The sequence below is a fragment of the Alligator mississippiensis genome, chromosome 1, assembly GCF_030867095.1.
Source record: "Alligator mississippiensis isolate rAllMis1 chromosome 1, rAllMis1, whole genome shotgun sequence".
In the NCBI taxonomy this organism is placed as follows: Eukaryota; Metazoa; Chordata; order Crocodylia; family Alligatoridae; genus Alligator; species Alligator mississippiensis.
The window spans coordinates 468242043-468266898 of NC_081824.1; the positions used below are offsets into that span (position 1 = coordinate 468242043).

Genomic DNA, 24856 nt, shown 5'->3' on the forward strand with positions numbered 1-24856 from the left:
CACTTAGATCATTACATACCACTCTTGATGCCACTCTTTAGCTTGAAATGGCAACATTTCTTAAAATGTAGGTTGCCGTAACAGAAGGACCGAGCCAGTTGGCCAGCAGGTATGAATATGTAGCCACAAAATATTCAGAGTGACCCCAAAATGGCAATATTCTGACTGCTGTGGGTTTCTGTCATGAGCAAATATCATAATTAGATCATCCCAGTTACAGAGAACATGCAACTTTCTATCAGCGCTAATACTAATTTACCTCCATTGCTATTAACAACTTGGGGAGTCCAAATGAAGACACATGTCACTGTTTAGAGCCTCTCTAATTAACTGGCTAAAGCAGTGGCAGAGCCTGGCAGTTTGTTTATTCTAGGCCTTCAACCTCTATCAGCATCAGTGGAGCTGAATTGAAGTTGGCAACTAAAAAAAAGAGACCTGAGACACCAGTTAGGTCTTTAATAGATTTTGGTTAACACTTTGAGTTGCACCTAGAAATTACTTGGCTGCAGGTGCAGTGTGTCAGATAGTTGCTAGGCTTTGGTCAGCCCATGATGCTTAAAATAACCTGGCACATTCTGTGTTAGCTGCAGCTTTTAAGTGCCCCAAGGATATTACCACCGATAGGCAGGCAAGGGTCTTTGTGTAAATCCGATATCTTTTATTAAACCAACTCAGTTGGAAAAATTCTTCTTTGGAAGCTTCCTGATACAAATGCATGCTTCCTCATCCTGAAGAAGGGTGTTTGTTCCCAAAAGCTGGCAAAGAAGAATTTTTCCAACTATTTGAGTAGGTCTAATAAAAGATTTTAGATTTACCCAAAAAACTTTGTATACCTATATATCCTTAGACCAATGCGGCCACAACCTATAACCCTTACCGCCAATAGAGTATTCTAACTATGCAGTGGATTGAGTGGATAAAAGATTTAGGACTGGAAGCAAGGAGGAGGGTGCATACATGCACCAGAGTTTAAGATTATTTTACATATATTTACTGTTGTTTTTAAAATTCTTTGTGTACTTATAATGTATAGCTATTATGCTAAGCTGTAAGTAATAGCATGACAATTTTTAAAGAGCAGGGAAAATTCTTATTTTCAATATGTATATTGTTTTCAATTAAGCACTAATTATTCTCTTCAAATATTGTGATGCCACTTCTAAAATGTAGAGAAAATACATAACTTTTCTATGTCCTCCTCCTTTACCCACTTGTGAGCAACAGATACTGCATGTAAAGACACAGCCAGGTAGCATGTTCTTTTCCAACCCCGAGTTTTAAGTCCATCAGCTTTCCTGTATAGACTTGCAGACAAAATTCAGCACATGTTGCTTTCTGATATTTATTCATGTGAGCACCTTCCAGTTGTTTCTGAGGTTTTTTGTGGGGGGTGTTGTTTTTTCAGATGGCTAATAGGTTGTGTATAGCCATGCTTATATGATTCTGCGTCCACATACTGTTGCATAATTGTAGATTATTTTCAGACTAGATGTAATTGTGTTTTCTTATCTGAGCTTTCATGTAAAATTAATTTAAATTGAAATTCTCAAAGTGGAAATTTTTGAAGTTAGGTCCCACGTACATATTTAGGTACCTAATTGAGTGTGTGATTTTTTTTTTTGGAAGTGCCGAGCACACACAACCCTCTCTAAAACTGGTAGTGTAGATGCTTAGGCTATTTAAGTGTCTAGGTATGAACTAGGATTCTGACTTCACGGCTTCATCTTTGGACATGCTGACATTAAGTTTTAGCTCTTGTGATTACATAGATGTCTGCTGCCAAGTTTGGCAAACTGAGACGGCAAAAAACTTGAATTAAAACACACCCTGCCACAGACCTTCAGTGATCCAGTAAGAAGGGGTGTCAGCTTAAATGTTAATATTACCTGTTTCGGTGATTGCTTTAGCAGAAAAATCAAGTTAAATGTTACTACTTTGTCACTTCGGACATAGCAATATGTGACTGGCAGAGAATGCAGGTGCTGTCTAAGGATGCTGGAGTAGGTAAAGACTTTCCTCTCAAGTTAAAGCTGTCTCTGCCCTTGTCCTTAAGAGATGCTTAAAAGGAAGAATGCAACATCCCCACTACCAAAAACCAGCTACCTCCTGCATAACAAATTAAAACCAGCCCCTGGATCTTCAGGGGGGCCAAGACTGAGATGTCTTTATTGAACTCCATCAAAACATCCAGCTTTGTCTCTGAAAACTTCCACAAGGCACTTACTTGTTTTAAAACAAATGTCTATAGTGCACAGACAACATTTGGGACAGTCTGATATAAAGTGATATGAACAATAATTAACCAATTACTCAAATAGTATACTGTTTGGACTGGCCCTGTGCTGGAAAGCTGAAGTTTCCCAGGGTCAGTTAGTCTTTCCCTCAGTATTTTGAGATGCACCGTCCTATTGCACTTGAAGATGAGTAATCCTTCTGCTTTCTCCCAGTCGCTTGCTTGCTGCATGTGCATGCACACATGTGCATACACATGTGCACACAATCTTCCCCCACCAAACATTGGCAGCCCTCAGAGGAAAGTAAGAGAATCCTGACTTTTCCTGTTCAGAGTGAAAGCGCCTACCATTTTATCTAGGGACAATCGACTGGATATTCTTTTTAATCAGCCCAATGAGTCACCATTGAACAAGATATGTTCTCATCTGTGTTTCATTTACTGCCTTGTAAGACCCAGATTCAAAGTAGAAAAACTGAAACTAACCCTTGTTTGAGGTTAAGACCGAGAGCTACTGCCACTAGATCAGCAAGGCTATGTAAGTATTAAAACTAGAGCATGGAAACCTGATTCAAAGGCAGATGTCAAGTTTTTTACATGTGTCTTCACTCCAAATTGGAATGAAATCCAAAAACATTCAAATTCTCTCCAAAGTTCTTTCTTAAGTCTGTGGTTCTCAACCTTTTGGGATTCAAGACACCCCTCTATAACTTTTGTGAATTGAGTGGCACCCAATTTCAAAAATTAATTTATATACTATGGTGCTTTCTTCCTTGCAGAAGGGCCAGGCAGTAGGGGTAGAGGACTGGCTGGCCAGGGAGAATTGTGAGCCTACCTTTATCTGCTTATCTTCTTACACCTCACTTATCTCTTCTTAACTTGTGGCACCCTTCAAAGGACCCAGTGGCACTGGGTTCTGCATCACCCTGGTTAAGAATCGCTGTATTAGGCATATTGACCTTGCTTTGAAGAGCACTCAGTCTAAAAGTAGAAAGTAGAGGGCATGTAAAGGGTGGCAGCCAAGGTGTTTGACCATGTATTGATGATATGTTGGTAAAATAGGTTGGTTTTAATGGGAAATTGTAACTGTTTCTTACACTTAGTCTCTCCTAAGTCTCCTGACGAACATGAACTTCATGAAGAGATTTGAATGCATTAAAGGTGGTAGGATTTACAGATGAGTCAAGGAAGAGCAATTTCTCGTGCAGGAGGTGGTGTGAAAGTCATAGAGGCAGTTGTATGAGACACTTAAATAGATGAGAGAGCTGCCATCATTAGTGGGGTGAATGGGAGCTCCTCACAAAAAGACTTGTGCATAGGTAGGTGGAACAAAATTAAGCAGGGCACAAAGACCAAACTTAATGTAGTTCTGGAAGGGAAACTAGCAAGGAGGTTAATGTAGTTACGATGACCGACTAGCAGGGGGATGTTAGCCACAGTATTTTGCAGGGAGAAAGCAACTGAGGCATTGAGATTAGAGGGCAGTGTTGGCCTTAGGGGAGGGCAAACTGAGTGACTGCCCGGGTTGCCACACTTTAGGAGGCCCCCAAATTTTGCAACAAATGTCCAACTTGCTTATAGGTCATCAAAATTAAGCCTCTAAGGGGCCCCAAGTGACTCACTTGCCCAGGGCCCCAACAGCCCTAAGGCCACCACCGCAGAGTGGTACATAGTTACAGTAATAAAGATGTACCTAAGAGCTTCAGTCTTGTGGATGAACAGAAAGGATAGATACTACAAATTTTCTAAAGGAAGAAGAGATGGGATTTGGATATGGTTTGAATTTCTCTCTCCCAACAATGTTTTGAGGAGGACTGCTAAGAATAGAAAACGGGAATTTTCAACTACATTGAAATACATGGAGAGCAGTTCCCGAAGTGCTCTGCTAGGCCCACAGCTACCCCGTGCCCTGTGGACTTCAGCTGTAGCAAGTGCAGAGAAATATCAACTGCAGGAAACACCTGGCTTGCTCCGCTTGGGAGGCAGGTGGGGCCAGATCTCAAAGTTTTAATTGGAAACACCCAACATTCCTGGCCCAGAGGTCCAGGAGACAGACGTCCTGAACAGATTACTCAGCTTCTTGTTTTGCTACCCTAATTTCTATCTAAATGGGAAGTCTGCTGCAACAAGCAAGTGAGAAGAAGAAATGACTTGTATGCAGATGTTGTGGCTCTTTTCTCAAACTCTTTTGCCTACTGAAGGTTACTTTGGTACCTTTGATTGAAATTTTAATGGATAGCCAGTTTCAGAGTTTACAGTTATTTAATTGGGGTGAAAGTCTCCCCTCTTGAGGGTAGTAGCATTTCACCCAAAAGGAATGATAACAACTATTGCTTTGTCTTTCCTATTGCTGAAATTCTGATCTAGTCATGTAAACTTTAATGGTAGTTAGCTGAACTTAATGATCATAGTATGCAAGCAGCAGTGGGAAGTGGTGCCTGTAATCTTAAGGGTGTAGAAGCATAGACCTCAGTATAAGAGGAAAGAAATCTCAGTGTGCTATAGTGATGGACTGTGTATACAGGATGACAGGATTAAAAACTATTTTTTTGTCCTCGCAGGTACTAATGGCACAAGCCGTCTCAGGCATCCCCACATTTTTATGCATTTTTTTCTTTATTCGTCATCTGCTTTCTACTGGAGATGATTAGACAAGTTCCCATCAGAGGTAGTTCAGCTGTGTGTTCTCTTGGTTTGGATGGGTATATTTGTTAGGATACAGCAGTTTGGTTTCGTACTCTCTTGTTTGGGTGCCATTATTCAGACATCTGTTTGGGGGTGATCAGCTCTTGGGGAACTTTCTAGTGTTTGGCTTGGTCCAGTGATGCTCAGCCATTTGGCCCCACAGGCCAGATGAGTAGTGTGGGGTCCAGCTGTGGGGCAGATCGGGCCCTGGGGCCTAGCACTGCCTCCTCCCTGCCCCACATGCTAGGATTCAGCCCTTAGGCCCTGACACTGCCCCCTCCCACCCACTGCGCATCAGGATTGGATCTCAGGGTCCAGCACTACTTCCATCCCCCCAACCCCATGCACATCAGGATTAGGTCCTGGGGGCCTGGCATCACCCCCCTCCTGGCCCCGCACACTAGGATTGTGCCACTCCTGCACAGCCTGGCACTAGGATCAGTGCAGGGCCATGGTCTGCTCATGGTCCAGGGATTTGGCACAAGGGTAGTAGTGCACTGCTCCCCCACATCCAAATTTCCAGACCCATGGGGAACCCCACGGGACGGAGGTTGAAGGTCTATATTGCCTAATCAGCCACCAAAACTCCTCTGCAGTGACAAAACCCTCTTTTAAGAGTTAAGTAAGTTAAGTAAGGCTTTTTCCTCTCTCTGTCGGCCTGTAGAAGGCTCTTGAAAACACTCTGAAGCCTTCTGGCAGCTGCCACGGTCAGGTCAGCAACTGGGGTCTCCCCCAAGGGTGTACTTTATGCTCTGGGGACATGGTTGCAGAGTGGAGCTATGTGAAGTGGCCTGAAACACCTGTGTGCATGTGCTGTCTGCAGGCTGCTGTTTGCCACCCAAACTTCTGACAGCAGAGGTAAGAAGAAGTGAAAACAAGGTCTGTATCTATATTCCAGGGCTGCTGCTGCATCAGCTCAGCAACACAGCTACAGCAGCAAAGAAACACCCCATTCCTATCCAGTTTAGATGCATCTCTATTAGCAGAAGATGCTTTTTTTGCCACCAGGTACACCAGCTCCCCTGAGCAGCATGATCTCTTCCACTGGCAGAACTACATCCGAACTAAGGATTTTGCTCGCATAGTGCCATAAGCTACAGGGTCTGATGCTTTCCCACCCGTAGCCAACATAGCAAGGCTGGCAGAACTATGAAATGTAGGCAGTGCTTCTCTGCAGATCCGTTCTAGTAGTGAGAATATAGGAGCCATCAGTCTTTTGCTCCAATTCCAGGAGTTCAGATTTTGAAACCTTGCACATGGCATAAAGTATAGCTTTCTCTTTAGAAGTCAGTAGGCGAGAGGAAGGAGGGGTCCACGCTGTCTGAAGAAAGAAGCATTCCTTCATTACAAAGTCTAATGAGAGGAACTGAATGTAGTGACACTATATCCAGAGAAAGGAATTATCAACTAAGAAAGTCCCATTTCATACCAACAGATTGCTAACCAGATATCTGATTGGAAGGCTAACAGCGAAGAGACTCCTTTCAGGAAAAAAATTCGGCAGTATTGTTTGGCCACCTACCTGCCAGTGCTCCCAGAAGAAACAAATGCTCGTCTGTTCAGATTTTCATTTCTGCTAAACAGATTTTATGGCTAGGATAAATCCTGTTTTCAGAAAGAAAATAAATCTTCCCCGTCAGTGGATTCTGTTGACAATGCATGTCAGATTGCTACATGTTGCTGGGACAGAATATAGTCAGATCGACTAAGAATATTATTATACAGTGTCTTACATGAGTCTTAACTTGGGAATAATTGCTAAACTTCCATAGGATATGAATATTAATTAAAATGAATAGGCGACACTCTAGTGTACACGTTGGTACTTACCTACAGTTGAACGAATCTGTTCAGTGAAGATTTTGGAGGAAAAAATAGGATGCAAAATTGACACTCCTGTATTATGTATAGTTATTTCAGACCTTATTTCAAAAACACTGAGAAACATAAAGCAGCGTGGGATGCCAACATTAAATTAACACATTGTAAAACTCTGAATAAGTTTTAGTGAGCCCCAGGAAAGCTTAAGAAGCTGAGGCTCAAGGATTTTAATCTTGCAATGCTCAGAGGGCTGGGAACACAGCTGCCCCTGTTCTGTTCTGCTTAACTCCACAGGTGAAAAAATATTAGATGGAAACCATTTCATTTGTTTGTGTTTCTCTTTTTTTCAAAAGACACGACCATGACAGCACTATCCTGAATGCTGTGATTCATAGATGTTCGGAGTTGTCTTTGGAGTGCAGAATAAAAACAATTAGTAGAGCAATGGTTCTCAACCTTTTTAGACTTGAGGCACCCCACATTATATTCAAGGCACCCTTTGTTAGGCTTGAGGCAGTCCTTGGAAAATGCTGACTCTTAGTTTGCACTAGTTTCTTGACTATGGAAAAGCAATTGAACAGTTTTTCTGTTGCAAAGAACTCAGAAAGCCCGCAACAGGTCAGAATGTTTTGAACATTATGGATTCCTATTTGAAATCTCTGGATTTATCCTGTGAATGACATTTCTGCACCTAATAGTGCTGGGGGCTGGGGTGGAATGGGTGCTAAGGCGCACGGTTGACAGCTAGGGGTTGTGCAAAACAGCATTGTTCCACTTAAACTTCTGTTTCGACGGAACGGTGTTTCATTTCAAGTTTTGTTTCATTTCGAAAGCACTGGTTTGATTCGTTTTGTCTAACCTATTTTTCTGTTTCAATGCTGTTTCGCCTATAGGTTATAATGGGGAATCATAAAATGCGGCAGGCAGGCAGATCAGGGGCTCGCCGCGCCCCCGGGAGGACTACAGGGGCTGTGCTGGAGTCCTCTGGGGGGTGAGGGCCCTCGATCTGCCTGCCAGATGACAGACCGGCACTGGGTGCAGGCGGCAGCACCTGCTTCCTGTCATCCCACGTGCAGATCGGGGGTCCGCACCCCCGGGAGGACTCTAGCACAGCCCCACAGCCCTCCCGGGGGTGTGAGTGGGCTCCCGATCTGCACACAGGATTACAGGAGGTGGGTGCTGCTGTCTGGGGCCAGCGGGACCTCTGTGTGTGTGTGTGTGTGTGTGTGTGTGCGCGCGCGCGCGCGTGTGTGCGTGTGTGCGTGCCTGACTCCAAGCACACATGTATATGTCAAAAACTCTCTGTGGACTTTGAAGCAAATTTTCCATGTTACCATCTCTCATTCTCCAGATCAGTTGAGGTGTCATGTGCTTGCCAATTTAAATTAAAGTATTTCCTGAGAAATGAAAGTTAATACAATCGGCTACGTAAGCAGCTGATTTGGTTTGTGCTTGCTGGCAAGGGGGCAATGCTAAAAACAACATTGCTCCCAAAAAAACCTCTAAAAGGTCCATGAGAAGTAAAATATAGGCCTGGGAATCAAAATACCTAAATCCTATTCCCAGCCTATCCATTGACCGAGCTGCTATGAAAAACGAGGCTGGTCATTTTACCTCCATCCCTTTTGTTTTCCCTTCATCTTTCTCTTACCTATTTAAGCACTGTAGTTAGGGACTGTTTCTTGCTACCACAACAGAATCCAAATCTTATTTTGGGCAGGCATTACTATAATACAAGAAAAGTGTCTATGCTCTTAAGTTCTCATACATGACGCATACTATATGTGTGCTTAACTGTGGAGTAGACTAATTTGCTGCAGAGTAAAGCATCACTGTCTACACATGCCATGGCATTATGGTGCAGTAAACTAATTAATGCCTTAGGGGTTACTGTTGGGGACAGTACTATCTTACACCAGTGTAATGTACTACAATTAAACACATGCAGATGCTGTGCCCGGGAGTAGTTTACTCTGGCTCAAACTGCTCCAGAGTTTATTGCTTCAGATTAATTGCACATGTAGATGCACCCAGTGTGTATAACATGTTACTGTAATACATCTAATGAAAAGAAAATATAATATCCATTTAATATAGTTCAGCTCATGCAGTGAAGGAGTGTCATCAGGACAGGGTATGTTTAGTCATTCTTTGTCTGGTGACCCTTAATTATTGATAAGGGATAATTTGTTCACATCAAACAAAAGAATTTTGTTAAACATGCGGGGACATATTTTCCTTATATTTTTTCCTTGCTTACAGTCAATAATGAAAGCAAACCGAAGCATGTTCATTATCAGGAATCTATTCCAGCCTTCACTGCTCTGCTGTCTTATGTACACAAATAGTAACTGCTTGAGAAGAGTTTAGGGAAAGGGCTGAGAAAGTTTAGGGAGGGATTTGTGCCAATAAAGTTAATAAAACCATGATCACTAAATCATTCTGAGTGATGTCATGAGGCATTCTGCTTCAGGTTATCATGAGGGTTCATTGATGCCAATCTCTGAACTCCGTTGGAAGAAAGTATCTGTTTAATAGAGGACAAAACTCTTTTTATTAGGATTTTTAATCAAAAATATATCAGGATAATTTGAAAATTTCATACCATCTGTCCTTCCACTAATGCTCAGAGACATTGTGAATAAATATGAGTGGACTCCTAAATGTAATAAGATAGATTTGGCCCGTTGGATTTTTAAGTGATATTTAGAAAATACAAATTAATCTTTTATGCTGTAGTGGACTTTCTATACTTTGGTGTGCAGCTGTATTGTTTTTCCTCCGTGTGCAAGATAACTATTACAGTTATTCCGTTTTGAAGTACTGAAACCACTTTCCTTTAAAGGACGTATTGCTGGTTTGTGTGGCTTGCAGATCTTGCTAAAAAGAGCATTGATTTGATTTTTTTTTCTATTTTAATTTTAGTAAAATTAATTCAGTATATTTTTACTAAAAGATCTTTTCTGCAAAAAGCCCTGGTGTTTGCATTCATACACCTGTGCCCACTTACCTTGAATATGACACATTTAACAGTGTTAAGGAACATAACTGACAATTATCTTGAAAATGCCCTTTGTATTTGACTTAGACTGGAAAATATTAGATTTATAGGATTCTTTGACATGATCTCAATCTTAAAACTACTATATGTAATTGAAAAGACTTGCAGTTGGACAGAATTTAAAAAAAATGATCTTTGCTGTTAAAATTCCTTATGCTCAAACGTGAACCAATTTAGGGGAATAGTTGATTTAGTTTTGATCAACCTAAAGGATGTATTTGGAGAAATAGAGACTGAAAACCAGAAGCACCCCCGCTGTTAACTACACCTAAAGTGAAAACAAGGAAATGAGTCACAAAAATACAAGTGCCGAGCAAAGAAGATAGCAGTGCGTGAAAATTGATGGAATAAAACAATTTCAGAACAAAGACGCAAACAGACACTATGAAAAACACGTTTGATTGTATTCCAATTCTTGCAGTTAACAAATGAAAACTGTATAAAACTAAGAAATCAGTGAATATTTTTAGGAAAAATGGATTTGGTAAACATGAAATACAAAAGTGTGTGTGGTGGTTGGATGGGGGTGCACACAAGTAAAGTGGCTCCATGTATTGGGTCCAGCATACCTAAATGATGGCGTAAAGGAGTAGGATGAAGTCAGCAGCTGCACACCTTCATCACGAGGGAACTCTCAAATCAGCGTAGGAACTTAACTGCATTGGAGACAGAGCTTCCTCAGGCGACCATGGAATGAATTCCCCCAAGAACGGGAAACCGCTGCAGATCTGACCACCTTTCATTCTTAGTGCAAGGCATGTTTCTTTGACATGCCTCACATAAAATAAAAACATACACCAGAATAACCTACCACGACGTAATTCTCCATCACATGTAAGATTTTTCCCCTGGGGAAAAGATGAGAACAAACTGTACGTGACAGATGTTACTCACATCACTTAATGCACTGTTGGACGGTGTTCAGATACCATGATGATCAGTTCAGCATGAGAATCTATACAAAAATGGCAAGATTGGAAAATTGCATAAGAAGTTAAGATCAAGATCAATGTCTGAAGTACAAAAGCAGCAAAAGATTTCAAAAGAAAGTGGCTATGATCTAGCTGCTAGATATTGTGAGAGCAATTTTACAGTGACAGACTATACAGAAACCTTTATCTTGAAACTGGAGAATAGAATATCTAAGCCAGAAAAATATCACTTTTTGCAATACTGTGAAAGTACAAAATTGATTGTGATCACGCCAGGATAGCTTATCAAGGAATGATAATGTCATAAGACTGAAGAAAGCTGGTTCACTTTGAGGTTATTCCAGATTTATGAAGGAAATGGGGAAAATAGACCTAAGCACTCTCAGAAGTCTATGCAGCCACGTCTAAAAGAGACACTTTACTGCTCAGCAGACTAATTTGCAACAGTCACCATCTAAACACGCACAGGAATTAGGGCACAGTAGACTAATTTACTGCACTGCTGGATAGTCCTATCAGATAAAAGTGGTATCCAGCAGCACAGTAAATTACTGCATTTAAACACATGTAGATAGTGACATTGGGATTAGTTTACTCCAGCTCAGATTGAGCTGGAGTATATTCAGTCACAGTAATTGCATGTGTAGATGTGCCCTGAAAAGCCTCTTTGGGAGCCACAGGTGTACTAATTGATGGAATAGAAAGAAGCTAATATGATACTTAGTAAAGGAACTTGAGAAATTATGGAACTAAAAATACTGACCCATCACTCGTGCCACTTTTATACCAGGGCCATTTCTCTAACTTAAGTCAAATTGTGCCCAGTTCCTATAGTGTTAATAACTCTATGATGGTATTGGCAACCCCCCCCCCCCCCCCCAAAAACAAAACAAAACAAAACCCCAAAAAACTGCGAATACCTTTTTCGGAGCTGTGGAGGGAAGACTTAGAAATCAAATAATAGTATCAGGAAGAGTGGATGAAAATTAGCTTGGGGTATTGAAAGCAAAGAGGAAAATGATTGGAGTGTCATGCGTCTCTGTTTTGCAAACACTGTTCATTTTTTTTAATGTGGTGGAAGGCATTTGCTGTATAACAGAATATTTTCCTGCAAAATTGGGAAGAAGGGCAGTAAAGTTAATTAGAAATTCAGAGTAGAGACTATTCAGCAGTTCAGTTTCTATAAACTCATGGTTATGAGACTAGAAAGCAATATTAAAATGGAATATGGTCCCAAAGTATAAACGTTAAAGGGAAAGTGGGATGCAGAATGAAGCAGGGAAAAGAGGCTAAAACAAAAACTTTTCTGTACTTTTATATAAGATGTGGCATTCGGGGAATATACTGTATTACTAGTCACATTGTTAAAGAAAAAGTTCTTGCAGGGGACCTTGGACCTGGTTTATATAAACAGGCTTAGAAGAAGGGCTTATATTTATTTGTAGAAAAAGAGATGGAGTTTGTGAGAGCATTGCACTGGGTCTCAAAAGAGAGAGGTGGTTCAGCACCAGATTAAATCAATGTACACTGCAATGATGAAGCCATTTAAGAAAGATTTGTGTACCAAGGGAAACAGGGTCCTCTTTTGTATAAAGAAAAAATAGTGCCTGGAATAGATTGGTCTCAGGAATCATAAACAAAGCATTTTTTTAAATATTTGAACTAATATTTAAAGGAAAATATTGTGGAATGCAACTATTAGCTAGAAAGGGTGGGATTTCTTGACCTTCCTTCCTTTCTTCCTCAGTGTCCTTGCCTATTGTTCTTGTGTCACTGATCAGAATATTGCTGAAATCAGCAAATCCAGCTGGCTCAGTCCTGTTGAATTTATTATTTATGAGCATTTTAGAGAATATTTTTAATTTCAAGGCTCATTTTTCCTTCTTTCTCAATACTCAGTTTGTAAAATGTGAGAAGCTTACATTAAAAATAGCCCAGGCTAACCAGAAGAACCAAGAACACCTAAAAAACATAAGCCTGGGATTAAACATAAAATCAAAAGAGGGTTTGCCTCGCAAAAGGAATTGATAGCAATAAAACTAGTTGTTGCCTTAAAAATATACGTACATGTGTATGAATGATTTTCACTATTGCGTTATGTATTTCTCATCATTTTATATGTTGTCGATCACAGATTTCTATGGTTCTTGCAATACTGTTTAGCTCTAGTTATCTGATTCTTCCAGATACCTAAAACAGTCCCATTTCTTGAAGACATAACATTTGCAAATTCTCTTGCTTGTTCAGAGCCAGAGCATTTCCCATGATATTTAGCTAATCAAGATTATACTGCGTATCTAACAGGTTATAGGCAGGTTTTTGAGACATGCATAAACCCTTTGTTCAGCCTGTTTAAATATGCTTGACTGCTCTCAAAAATGCTAGGAAAGGAAGTACTTGAGGCAGTGTTAACTAGGGGCATTTTTTAGGAGGAAAAAAGCTGACAGTATTCTTCAGTTTGTGGTGATCGACTTATGAAATATGTTACTTATCAAGCTCAACAGGGTGAGACCTAAGGATAAATGTCCTGGTGCTGTAGGTACAGACTACAGGACTGGGTGTCTGTCTTTAGCTCTGACACCAACCTATTCTGATTCTTTAGGAAAGTCACTTCTCCCTGTCCCTCTGTTTTTTCTCTTGCCTATTTCTGTTTATGCCCTTTGGGCAGGGATTTTCTCCAAATGATTAATGTAGTGCTTAGTAATTTCCTTTGTAGCTTCTAGAAGCTACTGCAATGCCAGTCGTCGTAAAGTGGCACAGTCTCTGTACCACTGAGCTACGATCTAGCGGAGATGCAGATAGATGAGACCAGCCGCAGGTAACATATGGTTTGCCAACAGGAACAGGCAGCAGTGCAAGAACCTAGCCGCAATAATGTTTGATACGGCCTCCCTGAAATACAAGGAGCTGAGCATCTGTGATAGGCAAATGCTTTTTTTTTTAATTTTCTGCTTTTGCTTTGATTATTAAACAGGAAAGTCTGTTATGCCAACATGAAGTAATACTGTTGAGGAGCAGATAAATGTGCATGTTATCACTCCGCAAACACAATGAATTTGGTTTAGTTCATTGAAAAGCTTTTCCTCACCCATTCATTTTTGGAATGTGTAGTCTAAGGCGGAGCAAGGTCAGGTCTAATTTTGTTACATTATCCCCACCCATGTAAGGAAATTCTTAGCCATCAACATCAGCTATATTGTTTCCTGCACTGTAACAGGAGCTTTATTTTCAAAATACTAAACACTTGCCAACATTTTGAATGCTAAGTGTAGGGAAAAAAATAATACAAATAAGCTGTTGAGTAGCATTAAGCTTGCTGACACTTGTAGCCAAATATAAGCAAATTATACATTAATACTGGCATTCAGTAGATGAATTGTACCAGTATCCCACCTATGGGAATTGTTGTCCTCTGTTCCTGTTTAAATAAAAATGAGATTTTTTTTTTTTCCATTTAAAAATAAAAAGCTATATTCGGTCTTCATTTTAGAGGGGTCCAAATTGGTTTAAAACAGAATAGCGTAAGCAAGTGCTATGAGATTTTGCAGACTTCTACCTACCTCCCTGCAGGCGGTACTCATTTGATGACCGTACTCCAGTCATGCGAACTGTCCCGCCACATCTGCGTAATCTCAAGCACATAATTTTAGGATAATCATAATTCACACTTTTAATGTCAGTTCATTTAACAAAAACACCACGTGCTTCAGCAGTCTCTGCCCAAAAGACGATGGAGTAGACTATCACCAGTGAGTTGGGTAATGATTAAAATGGACTGACGGTACCCGTCTGCACTGTTCCTGGTTCAAACAATTTCTATTTGACATTGAAAGAAAGATTAAAACAAAAAACAAAACAAAAAAACAAGATGCTGGGGTTTGGGGGTGGAGGGGTTGAGTTTTTCAGGAATACAGATGTTTTTAAGATTTCTGCTTTATGATGTTATAATACAAAAACAGGAGTTCTCAGATCTTATATAACTGAGGCTAGTAAATGCTAACGTAAAAGCCGTCAACCCCTTTTATTTTTTCAGTTACATGAATTAACAGGAGTTTTTGAACGCATGGCGTTCCATTTCAGTGGAATGACCTGCTAAAAACTGTAGGACGACGACTTCCAAATGCGCTTACCATGCATTCATTTAATTTTTTCTTAAATCTTCAAGCACTTCAAGGTGTGCAGCAACACAGCGGTTTTTAAACTGTGTTCTGCAGAACCGTGGCTCATCGACATAGAGATTGGGGGTGATGGCAGAGCGGGCCATTGCTGGGCCAGGTCACCACCTCTGCATAGGGTAGGGGCTGTGTGGCTGAAGTGGTATGCAAGGGTTTTGTGACTTCAGGAAGTTGGAAAACCACTGCTGTAACAGAATATAAAATGAACAAAACCACTGCATCTGCTAACTAGAGAGAGGAGTTGCCAAAATGTTTTGTTAAATATTGGAATTAAAACTGAGAAAAACTCATGAAGCTGAGGGAATTCATACGCTGTTTAATATTAGACTCTTCAAAATCAGATATTCCTTATTCTATATTCAAAATATTAAGCACATTTTATTCTTCAAGGCTATTTCAATGACTGTTTATATTTAAATGGAGTCCTCCAGTTATCAGTGCCCTTAATCTCTCCTTTACGTCATGAGGCTTGGATTCCTGATAAGAAATCCAAGGGTATTTCTTTCAGATAGTTGTACCAGTTGGAAATTATTTCATATTAAGAATTGCTTGTTTACTTAGAAGACCTATTGCGCATTGTATAACATGATATCGTCTTTTTTTTTCTGATGTGAAAAAGTAATTGGTAAAAATTGCCTGATTTCTTTTTACATAGGTACTGTTTTACTGGCAAATTTTCAGTGCTGCTTTAATATGATTAGAAATACCTGTTGAAATTCAGGAAGCGAGCAAATACTGTGGAAATGCAACAAGGCTTGTTTTTTGTGCCCCCCCCACTTCCTCCAGTTTACTCTTGAAGCTGTAGATAGAAACTAAAACAGATCTGGTTGGATCTGAATTGCACTGCTGTAGTCCCTGCTGTTCTAAAGAAACAGCTAAGGAGTCCTATGATTTGTATTAAGTAATTAAATGTCTTATTTTTTAAAACAGAATCTTATTTGGTGTGTAAGAACAAGACTGGATACCTGACTTGGATTCCCCCTGTGTTTTGCAAGTCACTTAACACATGGTTCTGATCAGAAAAGTTCCTCTTTGACATTGTTGGCAATCCCTTAATTCAAGGATAATATCTACTATGGCTTATTGATGGGTCTTGAGATGACTTAAGAGTCCAGTCTTGAGCCACAGATCCATCCACAGAAGTTGCAGGTCCTTCCACAGGGGAAGAGTAGGCAGCAGGCTGGGATTCCTCTCCTGTTCCTTCCTCTGCTCTCTCTCCTCTGCTTTGAGGGCAAGACGCTTTACTTCAAAGCAGGCTGCTGCTTGTTTGAGGTTGTGTCACCATTGGAGTCAGTTGGCAGCCAGCTCCTCCTAACTCTTGAAGTCAGCATCCATTTTCTTGAGGTATGCCTCCAATGTCTATGTAGTATTTCCTCTGGCCACTGTGAGATCTCAGGTCGTTACTAAGCTAGAAGTGGGGCACTTGTTTTGAGAGTCGGGCATCCACACACAGCATCCAGTCCAGCAAAGTTGGTACTTGAGGATCACCAACTCAATGCTAGCTTCAGCAAGGATATTGGTGTTTGTGCTGCCATCCTCCCATTTGATGTGGAGGATTTTCCAAAGGTACTGCTGGTGATACCTCCTCCGGCTCTTTAGATGATGATAGTAGATCATCCATGTTTCACATCAATAGAGGAGAGCAGGGATGATGACTGCATTGTAGACTTGTATCTTGGTGACTTTCCAGAGATAACAATGAATAAAGACATGCCAAAGTGATTTCCCAAAGGAGGCACTTATGCACTGGATCCTGTGCTGGATCTCCTCATCAGTGTTCACTCTCTAAGAAAGGTGTCTACCAATATAGGGGAAGCACTCAACTATATCCAGGGTCTTTCCCTCAATGGTAATTTGGAGAGGGAAGCCACAGCCATGGCCTGGAGCAAGCTGATAGAGCTAATGTTAGTCTTCATAGAGCTAATGTTAGTCTTCTTAATATTGAGAGAGTGACCCAAACGTCAGTAAGCTTCTCCATAAGGATACAATGCAGTCTGGAGGTTTTCTTCAGTGTCTGCAAGAATGGTGCGGTCGCTGACATGTTGAAGATCAAGGGTGGTTGTTTTGAGTACTTTCGTCTTTAAGCAAAGTGACCCAAATTGAAGAGCCCTCCATCTGTTCAGTATTCAGTGTCAGTTCTGGAAGGAAAGTGGTCCTTAATGAGAACCAGGATGACTGTCAAAAAAAAAAAAAAGGGTGGAGGCAATGATGCATCCTTGCTTTAGCCCAATTTGGATGACAAATGGCTCCATCTCCAATCCGCTAAATATAATGGTCGCAGTCATCTGGTCATGGTGGAGCCTCAGGACCTTGATGTACTTTCAGGACGTCCAGAGCTGGCCAGTATTTTCCACATGGTTTCACAATTGATGAAATCAAAGTCCTTAGTAAGTTCAGCCAAGGCCATGTGCAGGTCCTGATGTTGTTCCCAACAATTTTCTTGGACTTGGTGAGCAACAAAGACCATATCAATTGCCCTGCCCCATGGGATGTTCTGAAACCACACTGATTTACCCTCTGCATTAATTATATTTGTATTCTTATATCATACATAGCAGTTATTTATCATCAGGGATCGTAGTTTCCTCTGGGGAAAAAGTGGACAATTTCTTCTTTAAAAAAACACAAAATCCATGTTTTTCCACGATGTACCAAAAGTGCAGTGGCATCCCACAGCAAGTAACACTACTTGTTCTCTCTTTTAATTTTGCCGCAGTTTTTGCCTCTTGGCCAGTCAGTGAGCAGGGAGGGAGGTACACTGCTGATTACCTGAGACACAAAAATAAGAGCAGAAATGGTGCTGCTCACCATGGGACGCTGCCACACTTCCAGGAGATTGTGGAAAAATGTGGTTTCTGCAGTTTTCCATAGCGAATGGAAAACTAGGATCCCTATTTATCATTTTACCTAGCAGCACTGACTATAATATCCACCTCTCCAGCTGGATATAGTTAACATTTTATAGACTAGACAAATGCAGTATTGCTTAAGGCAGCTTGTAACCAACCAGTGCTATAGTCAATAGAATGTAATGGATGAAAGTGTCATTTTTGACATACCATCATGGTGTTATACACATCATTAGCTTTTTAATATGGGTGAAAGCTGCACACTTGCCCAGTGGGTTTATTTTGCTGGCATATAGGGTTGCATTATGTTGCGCTCACTTTAATAATTTCAGTTCTGACAGCTCAATATTTTTAAAGGGTTTTAAAGCCAGCTTTAATTAATGGAAGCATAAAGGCAGCAATACAATTCCCAGGAGTATAAGTCCTGACTGCATTGTGCACTTCGCAGCAGTGTATGGCAGGGTCTGCTCCAGCACTCTGTGCTGCTTGTTAACCGTCTGCCTAAGTAAGGCTTGGGAGTTGCAGTTGGTATTAAAGCTGTGGATGAAATAGGGAAATCTTGAAGCTAATGTTACATCTCCTGCTTCTTTTAAAAGCAGTCCCAAAGGCATGGACCACAGCTGTAGAACAAAAATAAAAGGCATGAGAGAATTTATTTTTAATTTTAATGGAAAGCAAGTTTCAAAATAAGAAAGGTTGGGTGGCAGGGAATGAAGACATGCCTTGTCTAACGTAGAAGGGCATACAAGTCTGAAATGAGTCTTAGAGAATGGTCTATGAAGGACTTCTTCATTTTGATTACTTGAGGTCCTCCATTTTAACATATTTTCACATTTCTAGCTCTTATAAAAACAGCAGATCCTCGTGAATGGAGCATTTATAACCAGGTTGTATAAATGGTCATTAGAGCTGCATTCACAATAAGGATTTGGTCTGAAAAATTTCATTCACTCCATCATGAAAACCAAATGTTCCTTTCTAGGGTTTTCAACATTGCAGTGCTCATGCAGTCCTCCTTAGGAGAGAATAAAGCCAGTATTTGAGAATCTCTAACTTTCTCGGTGCTCTCTGAAAGTGTCAGAGTGACCAGCTGTATGAGCATGTGAGCATACAACGTACAGAGATAGAGTATGAACATACCGTGTTCAGATGTGATGGCGATGAACTTTGTAGAAGAGTCTATGATTACTTGCTTATTTAAAATAATCAAACTCAGGGAGTGCAGAAGCTGAGATTCCAGAAGCAACATTACCTTGTTTGCCTTGCATGTCCTGCACATCGCTGGCCCCAGCTTTCTCTGGCCTGTGGGCAACAGTACTGAGCACAGAACATGCTGCAGGAAACGTCATACATTACTCTCCCTGTCAATCCGAAGAAACACAGATCTGTGAAAAGTGACCCCAAGCAGTGTCAGGGTGTCTTGTAGGCAACAAGTTGCTTGACAGCCATAGACTGGAAACCACTACTTTATTCAAATAATGATTTAATGAAGCAACACATGGACCAAAGGAAATAAGAACAGGAAAGAAGGCATATGTGCAAAGTGACCTAGTTTCTACTTCTTTTGAATTTCTAGACGTTTTGTCTTTTTAAATGTGCATCCTTAATATCGCATCAGCTCGTTTTCTTTTTTTTTGGTTAAAAAAAACAAAACAAAAAAACCTAGTCTTATTAAGCCCTACATGGAATTTCATACAGTGAACTGAGAAGGACTCCTATGTTTGCTTTTTATTTTATTTACCTGAAATATTCTTGATTTGCATTTGGACGGCCTTTATCTTTTCAGGGAAAAGGGATTCTTGCCTCTCTCACTGTCTCTGAAATATAGAATGGTCCTTCCTCCCTCTGTCCCTTCCCTCCGCCCCCCTCTTACCCTCCCAAATCTTGTGAACAGCAGCAAACTTTATATTCATCCAGTTGGACGATAAGAAAGTGGGAGAGAGTAATGCTCTCTAGATTAAAGCAGTGGTTCCCAGCCTTTTTAGACTTGAGGCACACCTTATTAGACTCGAGGCTGCCCTCAGAAAATGTCATCTTTTAGTTTTTTCTTATTTTTTACTATGGAAAAATAAGAGAGCTTTTTTTTGCAAAGAACTCAACAGGTCAGAATATTTTTAACAAACCCAGAATTTTCAACTAAGAATCTGTATCATCTTGTGAGTTATGTTTGCACACCCAACAGTGCTAACATTGTGTGGCGTCCTATAGTACCCTTGAAAGGATCTCAAGGCACCCCAGCATGCTGCAACCCCATGTTTAGAATCACTGGATTAGTCTGCTAAAATCTTAGCTGTTGCCCTAAGCTTAAAAATGTGATTTCCACCCACTAATGCGTCTACACATTCAATTAATGAGACACAGTAAACTCTGGAGTTCTCAGAGCCAAAGTCAACCGCTCCCTGGTGCAGTGTCTACACATGCGCCTGGGACAGCAGCACTTTGAGCCAGGCCTGAGCTGGCAGCAGAGGCACTGGCTGGGGCAGAAGGGTGCAACACTTGCAGAGCCATGTGGCTAGGTGGCAGGCAGGAGTCTGGCCCCCACCTGGTCAGCTCAGTAAATTACTTCACCGTAAGATATTACTGCCCCCAACAATGCTATCTTACAATGGAGTTAATTAATTTACTGCACCCTAATACTGGTGCACATGTAGACTGTGATACTTTCCTATGGAACTAATTGGTCAGCTCCTCAGTAAAGCACATGTGTAGATGCACCCACTTATAACTATATTCACTCCAAAAACGAATCTTCATTGAGGATAGGTTTAATATCTAGTTTCACTTTTTTTGGCCATAGCTGGGTGTTTAAATGACTTTTATTATTATTTTTACAAAAATAAACCTTTTTTTTCCATTACTAGGAAATGCCTAGAAGCATAGAAAGTTCAGCACAAATAATGAATGTTTTAGAGAGCTGTGTGAACATAGCTTATAATTGAAAAAGCTTTTAAAAATGGATTCAGCACCTCTTACAAGCATTTGTATCACCCAGTTTCTTTTACCACATCTTCCTCCCCTTATTATGGAATCAGAGACTGTCTCTTAGGGCTTGCACAAAGTTGCACTGGTTTCAGACTGGTTTCACTAAAACAATATAATTTTGTGCAGAAACATACTGGTTGAAATCTGTTCTATCCCATTAAAACCAATATAGGCTAGGTTTAAACATAGATAATTGTGTAGGCACATGCACAAAGTCGCACTGGTTTAACAACAAAACTTAACAAACCAGCATAATATTATGTGTAGACTAGGCCTCGCAATGTGATTTTACAGTAGCTGGCACAGTAGGGCCCTTGAGCTCAACTTCAGCGTCTATCCATGGTTTAAAACATTAAATCGGTTTGTGTTCAGCATGTGGTATTTATGTGCATGGATAGGTTGTGTGCACGTATGTAAAATAATGATTACCTAATAGTGTTTGCTATAGCCAGTCTTCTCTTTGTATTTCATATTATAGCTTTTATTTATGAGTAGCCCAGTAATGGCACTTAGACCATTGTACGATAATTGAAAGTACATTCTACCCAGTAGGAGTTACATAGCCTTTTGCTTGCAAGGTCACTTATTTCTCATAGATAGCAAATCCTTAAGCAAATTCATTTATCCAAACCTGACCTCCCCATTCTGCTATGGATACATTTCACAACTGAATGGAAAATATGCTATTGTTAAAATGCTTTGTGGTGCCATCTAGTGGAAACGAGGCAGTGAGTGACCTACCATGAGTAACAAAATAGGTTTACCATTCAATGACTGCCCAGGCCATTCTGTCTGTAAGTGAATATGTGGCTCTTAGAAATAAAAGAGATTTGCTCTCCATACTTTTGCAGTACTTACTTTTCATCTATCATTCTTTTCCCCTTTATACAGGCTCTTGATGGGAATATATATGATCACCTTAAGGATTATTTAATGGCGTTCAGCAGGACTGAGCTAGAGACATGCCAAGCTGTACAGAATACATTCCAATTTTTATTGGAGACTTCTTCCAGCAGGGTAAGTTTTAACTAAATTATTTTTTATAATGGAAAAGACAAAATCATACATTCAGTTGCGAGTCTCTTGGGTACCATATTCTTTCAAACATAAGACATCCTTTAATTTAAGATTCGCCCCAGTTTTCTGACTCTCAGCTTAAGAAAAAAAACCCTTCAAATAAAGACGTATTTACAAGACTATAACCTCTGCGTGGTGCATATAAGCTCTTTTTACTTTTTTATTAAACATGCCATTTTTAGAAGAAATATTTGTTTTAAAAGGTGGATTCTATATTTGAAGGAAATAATTACCAACAGGTAAAAGGCATGCTGAAGGTGCATTCTGTTGGTTTATACCTGTATTGCATTCACTTTAACAAATTGGGACTTTTCCCTGTTGCTGCAAAAATACTGCATTCTTCTGAGTGCATTTGGATTCTACAAGATCTCTCAATACTGCAGCAGCAATTGGGAAGTATTCATGCTCCATGTTTTGAAAGAAGCTGAACTTCAGTGTACGTGAAGGCCTTATACAATGTTATCTATAGCAACATTAGCCATTATCAGCTGTTCAGATAATTTTTTTCAATAACTCATTGTTTTGGTTAAAAGTTATATCCTGTTCGTGTTTGGAGATTAAGAACAGGAAATGTAGAAAACACATTAGAGTTTTGTAATTACATCCTTTGCCCCCAAGGATGATCTGCAAGGTCCCTTCCAGCCCCTAACAATCTATGAATCTAAGTAACTAAAATCAGAAATAAGACTGGTTATTTCCAAAGTCTATCTTCTGGCAGCTTGGTAGTTCATCTCCAGCAAACCCTGAATTTGTTAGATTCCATTACACCCCAAACCAGGTTAGTCCTGATGTATTTCGGTTCGTTTGTAATATTCCTTGTATAAACCATGACCACCACCACAGAAACGGCGCATGCTTGTAATTCTGAATGTCAAGACCTGCAGAGAAACAAAGCTAAAGATTTCTTGAGACTCATCCTCCATTCGTCTTAGTAGCTTAGGAGCCAGGACCCTACATTTTAATTAGGTACGGTATAACAGTCACATTAACTGCCTGCAGTATAGCCAGTCTTGATGAATTTATTGGCAGTCAGAGGAGGAAGTAAAAAATATCCTTTTTTCCCTTTCGTGAGAGAAGCTCACACCATTAATTTGTATTAGCATACATCCTGCAACACCTCTGAAAGAAATGACATTTTCCCTGATGTAGTTACTCTTCAGTGGTTAGCAGTATATAGTACCCCTTTATCAAGCTTCTGCACGCTGATACCTCATTTTGCTCTGTTTATTAAATGCTTTGTATTCAGAATACTAGGTGCATTTCCAAGCTTTTTTGGGAGAATCAGCTATTTAAACAGCCATTTCCAGAGGTCATTTGCATAGAAAATACCTTTGTCATTTATTTTATTGAGTTTAGCTAGAGAGAGAGAGAACATGCACCAGCAAGCGTATATTCAGCCAGTTGCCTGCAGGTATAATTTATTTTATGTAGTAATAATGTTTTGCTGTATGTTTGGGGGAAAATCATTCTGTTTTCAGCTTCTCCAAGATACCACAACACCTGGAGAAGCAGCAAAAAAAAAATAACCATAGCTGTCATGTCTGAACAGAGCTTTAACAGCTGTCACCTACTTCATTTATTCTGGTGTTAACTCATTCTTTTTGTCTTCCTTTTTTCCATCGCTAAAAGTCTGTATGACATTTCTGCTTATTGGCTGGGTGCACCAGCATGAAACCATACAGCCACATGATAAATATGCTTGTTAACATTTATATAAACAGCTTATCCAAGACCAAAGGCATGGATTAAAGTTGTGCATATTTAAAAACTCAGCAAGCTACAATGACCAGAGAGAACTAGCTAAGCCACTAAAATACTTCTTTCCATTTCTCTGCCCTCAGCCCTGCAGCATGTCCTAACAGTCAGGGCAGCAGGAATCAGTCCGACCAAAGTTGCGAGAGGTAAATTTAAGAAGTTAAGAGCAGTTTACTAAAAGCTCATTTAAAGTGGGAGCACTTTCCTAAGCGCTAAGGGTGTATTTTTAAAATGACCAATGGTGGAACATATGAATGTGTGCCCGTTTGAGCAGTTGTGTTCTTCAAAATAAAATCTGCGTGTCACAAGTCCTTCAGATAGCCAAGATCCAAACCATGTATTGTGTACTTTGACCACTTCTTCTTTGCCTACCAGTTTTGAATTACCATGCTTTAAACATGCAAGATTGCCTATGGGAAAACAACTTAACATCCTTTGTAGGTTTTTTTCATAGATGTTAGGGGCTGGAAGGGACCTTACAAGATCATCGGGTCCAGCCTCAAAGTAATGTTTTAGCTATTATTCATCTGAACACGCTAAGGATTTGGGTTTATGGTTTTAAAAAAATAAATTAAAAAGCCAGCCTACCATTATGATGGGTTGGTTTTTTTTAGAAAACATTCCCAAAATAGTTTTCTATAAAATGGAACTTGATATGAATGTGCCATAACGTGTGGTGGTATGGAGGTTTTATTGGTGCTAACTTGGGTAATAATGTTCATAACTCCCTTCCAAGAAATATAATTATTTCAAACTCTGGAAGATGTAACTAAACTTGCAATTTACCTGTCTGTTTTTACTCGAGGGCTTTCCCCTCATGTTTCAGTTCAGCTTGCAGGTTAATTTTGCTTGGGACAGCTCAGTAACCCAAAAACAGCTAATGGGATTTTACTGAATTTCATCGATGGGTTTTTGTTGAGAAGATATACCAATCCAGCTTGCAGCATGCATCTGATATATAAGTTAGCATATGCTAACTATTTTGGATGTAGATGTACCCGAGAAGAGAATATGTTTAATCATCATTTATTGCACATAAAAAGTTTCTATTAGTGAGGCATCCAGTTAATTTCTGAATGGACAAATACGGGTTTATCTGGGCAGGTTGATGAGGAATTCTGAGATTTTTTGAGTTGCATAAATTGGTCTCTTCCAAAAATAAAGAAATGCTAGACCTACTGTGCATCATGTTCCAGAAGTGTTAATTTGCTAGCCATGTATACATTATTACTACTGTCCTGTATATAGTCTCTGTCAGTTATTCATAGCAAAATAATCCTTTTTGA

General features: G+C 40.0%; 1 protein-coding gene across 4 annotated transcripts in view; it reads left to right on the forward strand.

Annotated features, from left to right (window-relative positions):
• The window catches only part of FCHSD2 (FCH and double SH3 domains 2), a 247893-nt gene that overhangs the window by 165785 nt on the left and 57252 nt on the right, over window positions 1-24856 (forward strand). For all 4 annotated transcript variants that reach the window (XM_019489811.2, XM_019489837.2, XM_019489744.2 and 1 more), the window contains exon 9: window positions 21630-21755. In XM_019489811.2, the coding sequence (XP_019345356.1) occupies window positions 21630-21755 (126 nt within the window). The remainder of the gene's footprint in view (window positions 1-21629; window positions 21756-24856) is intronic.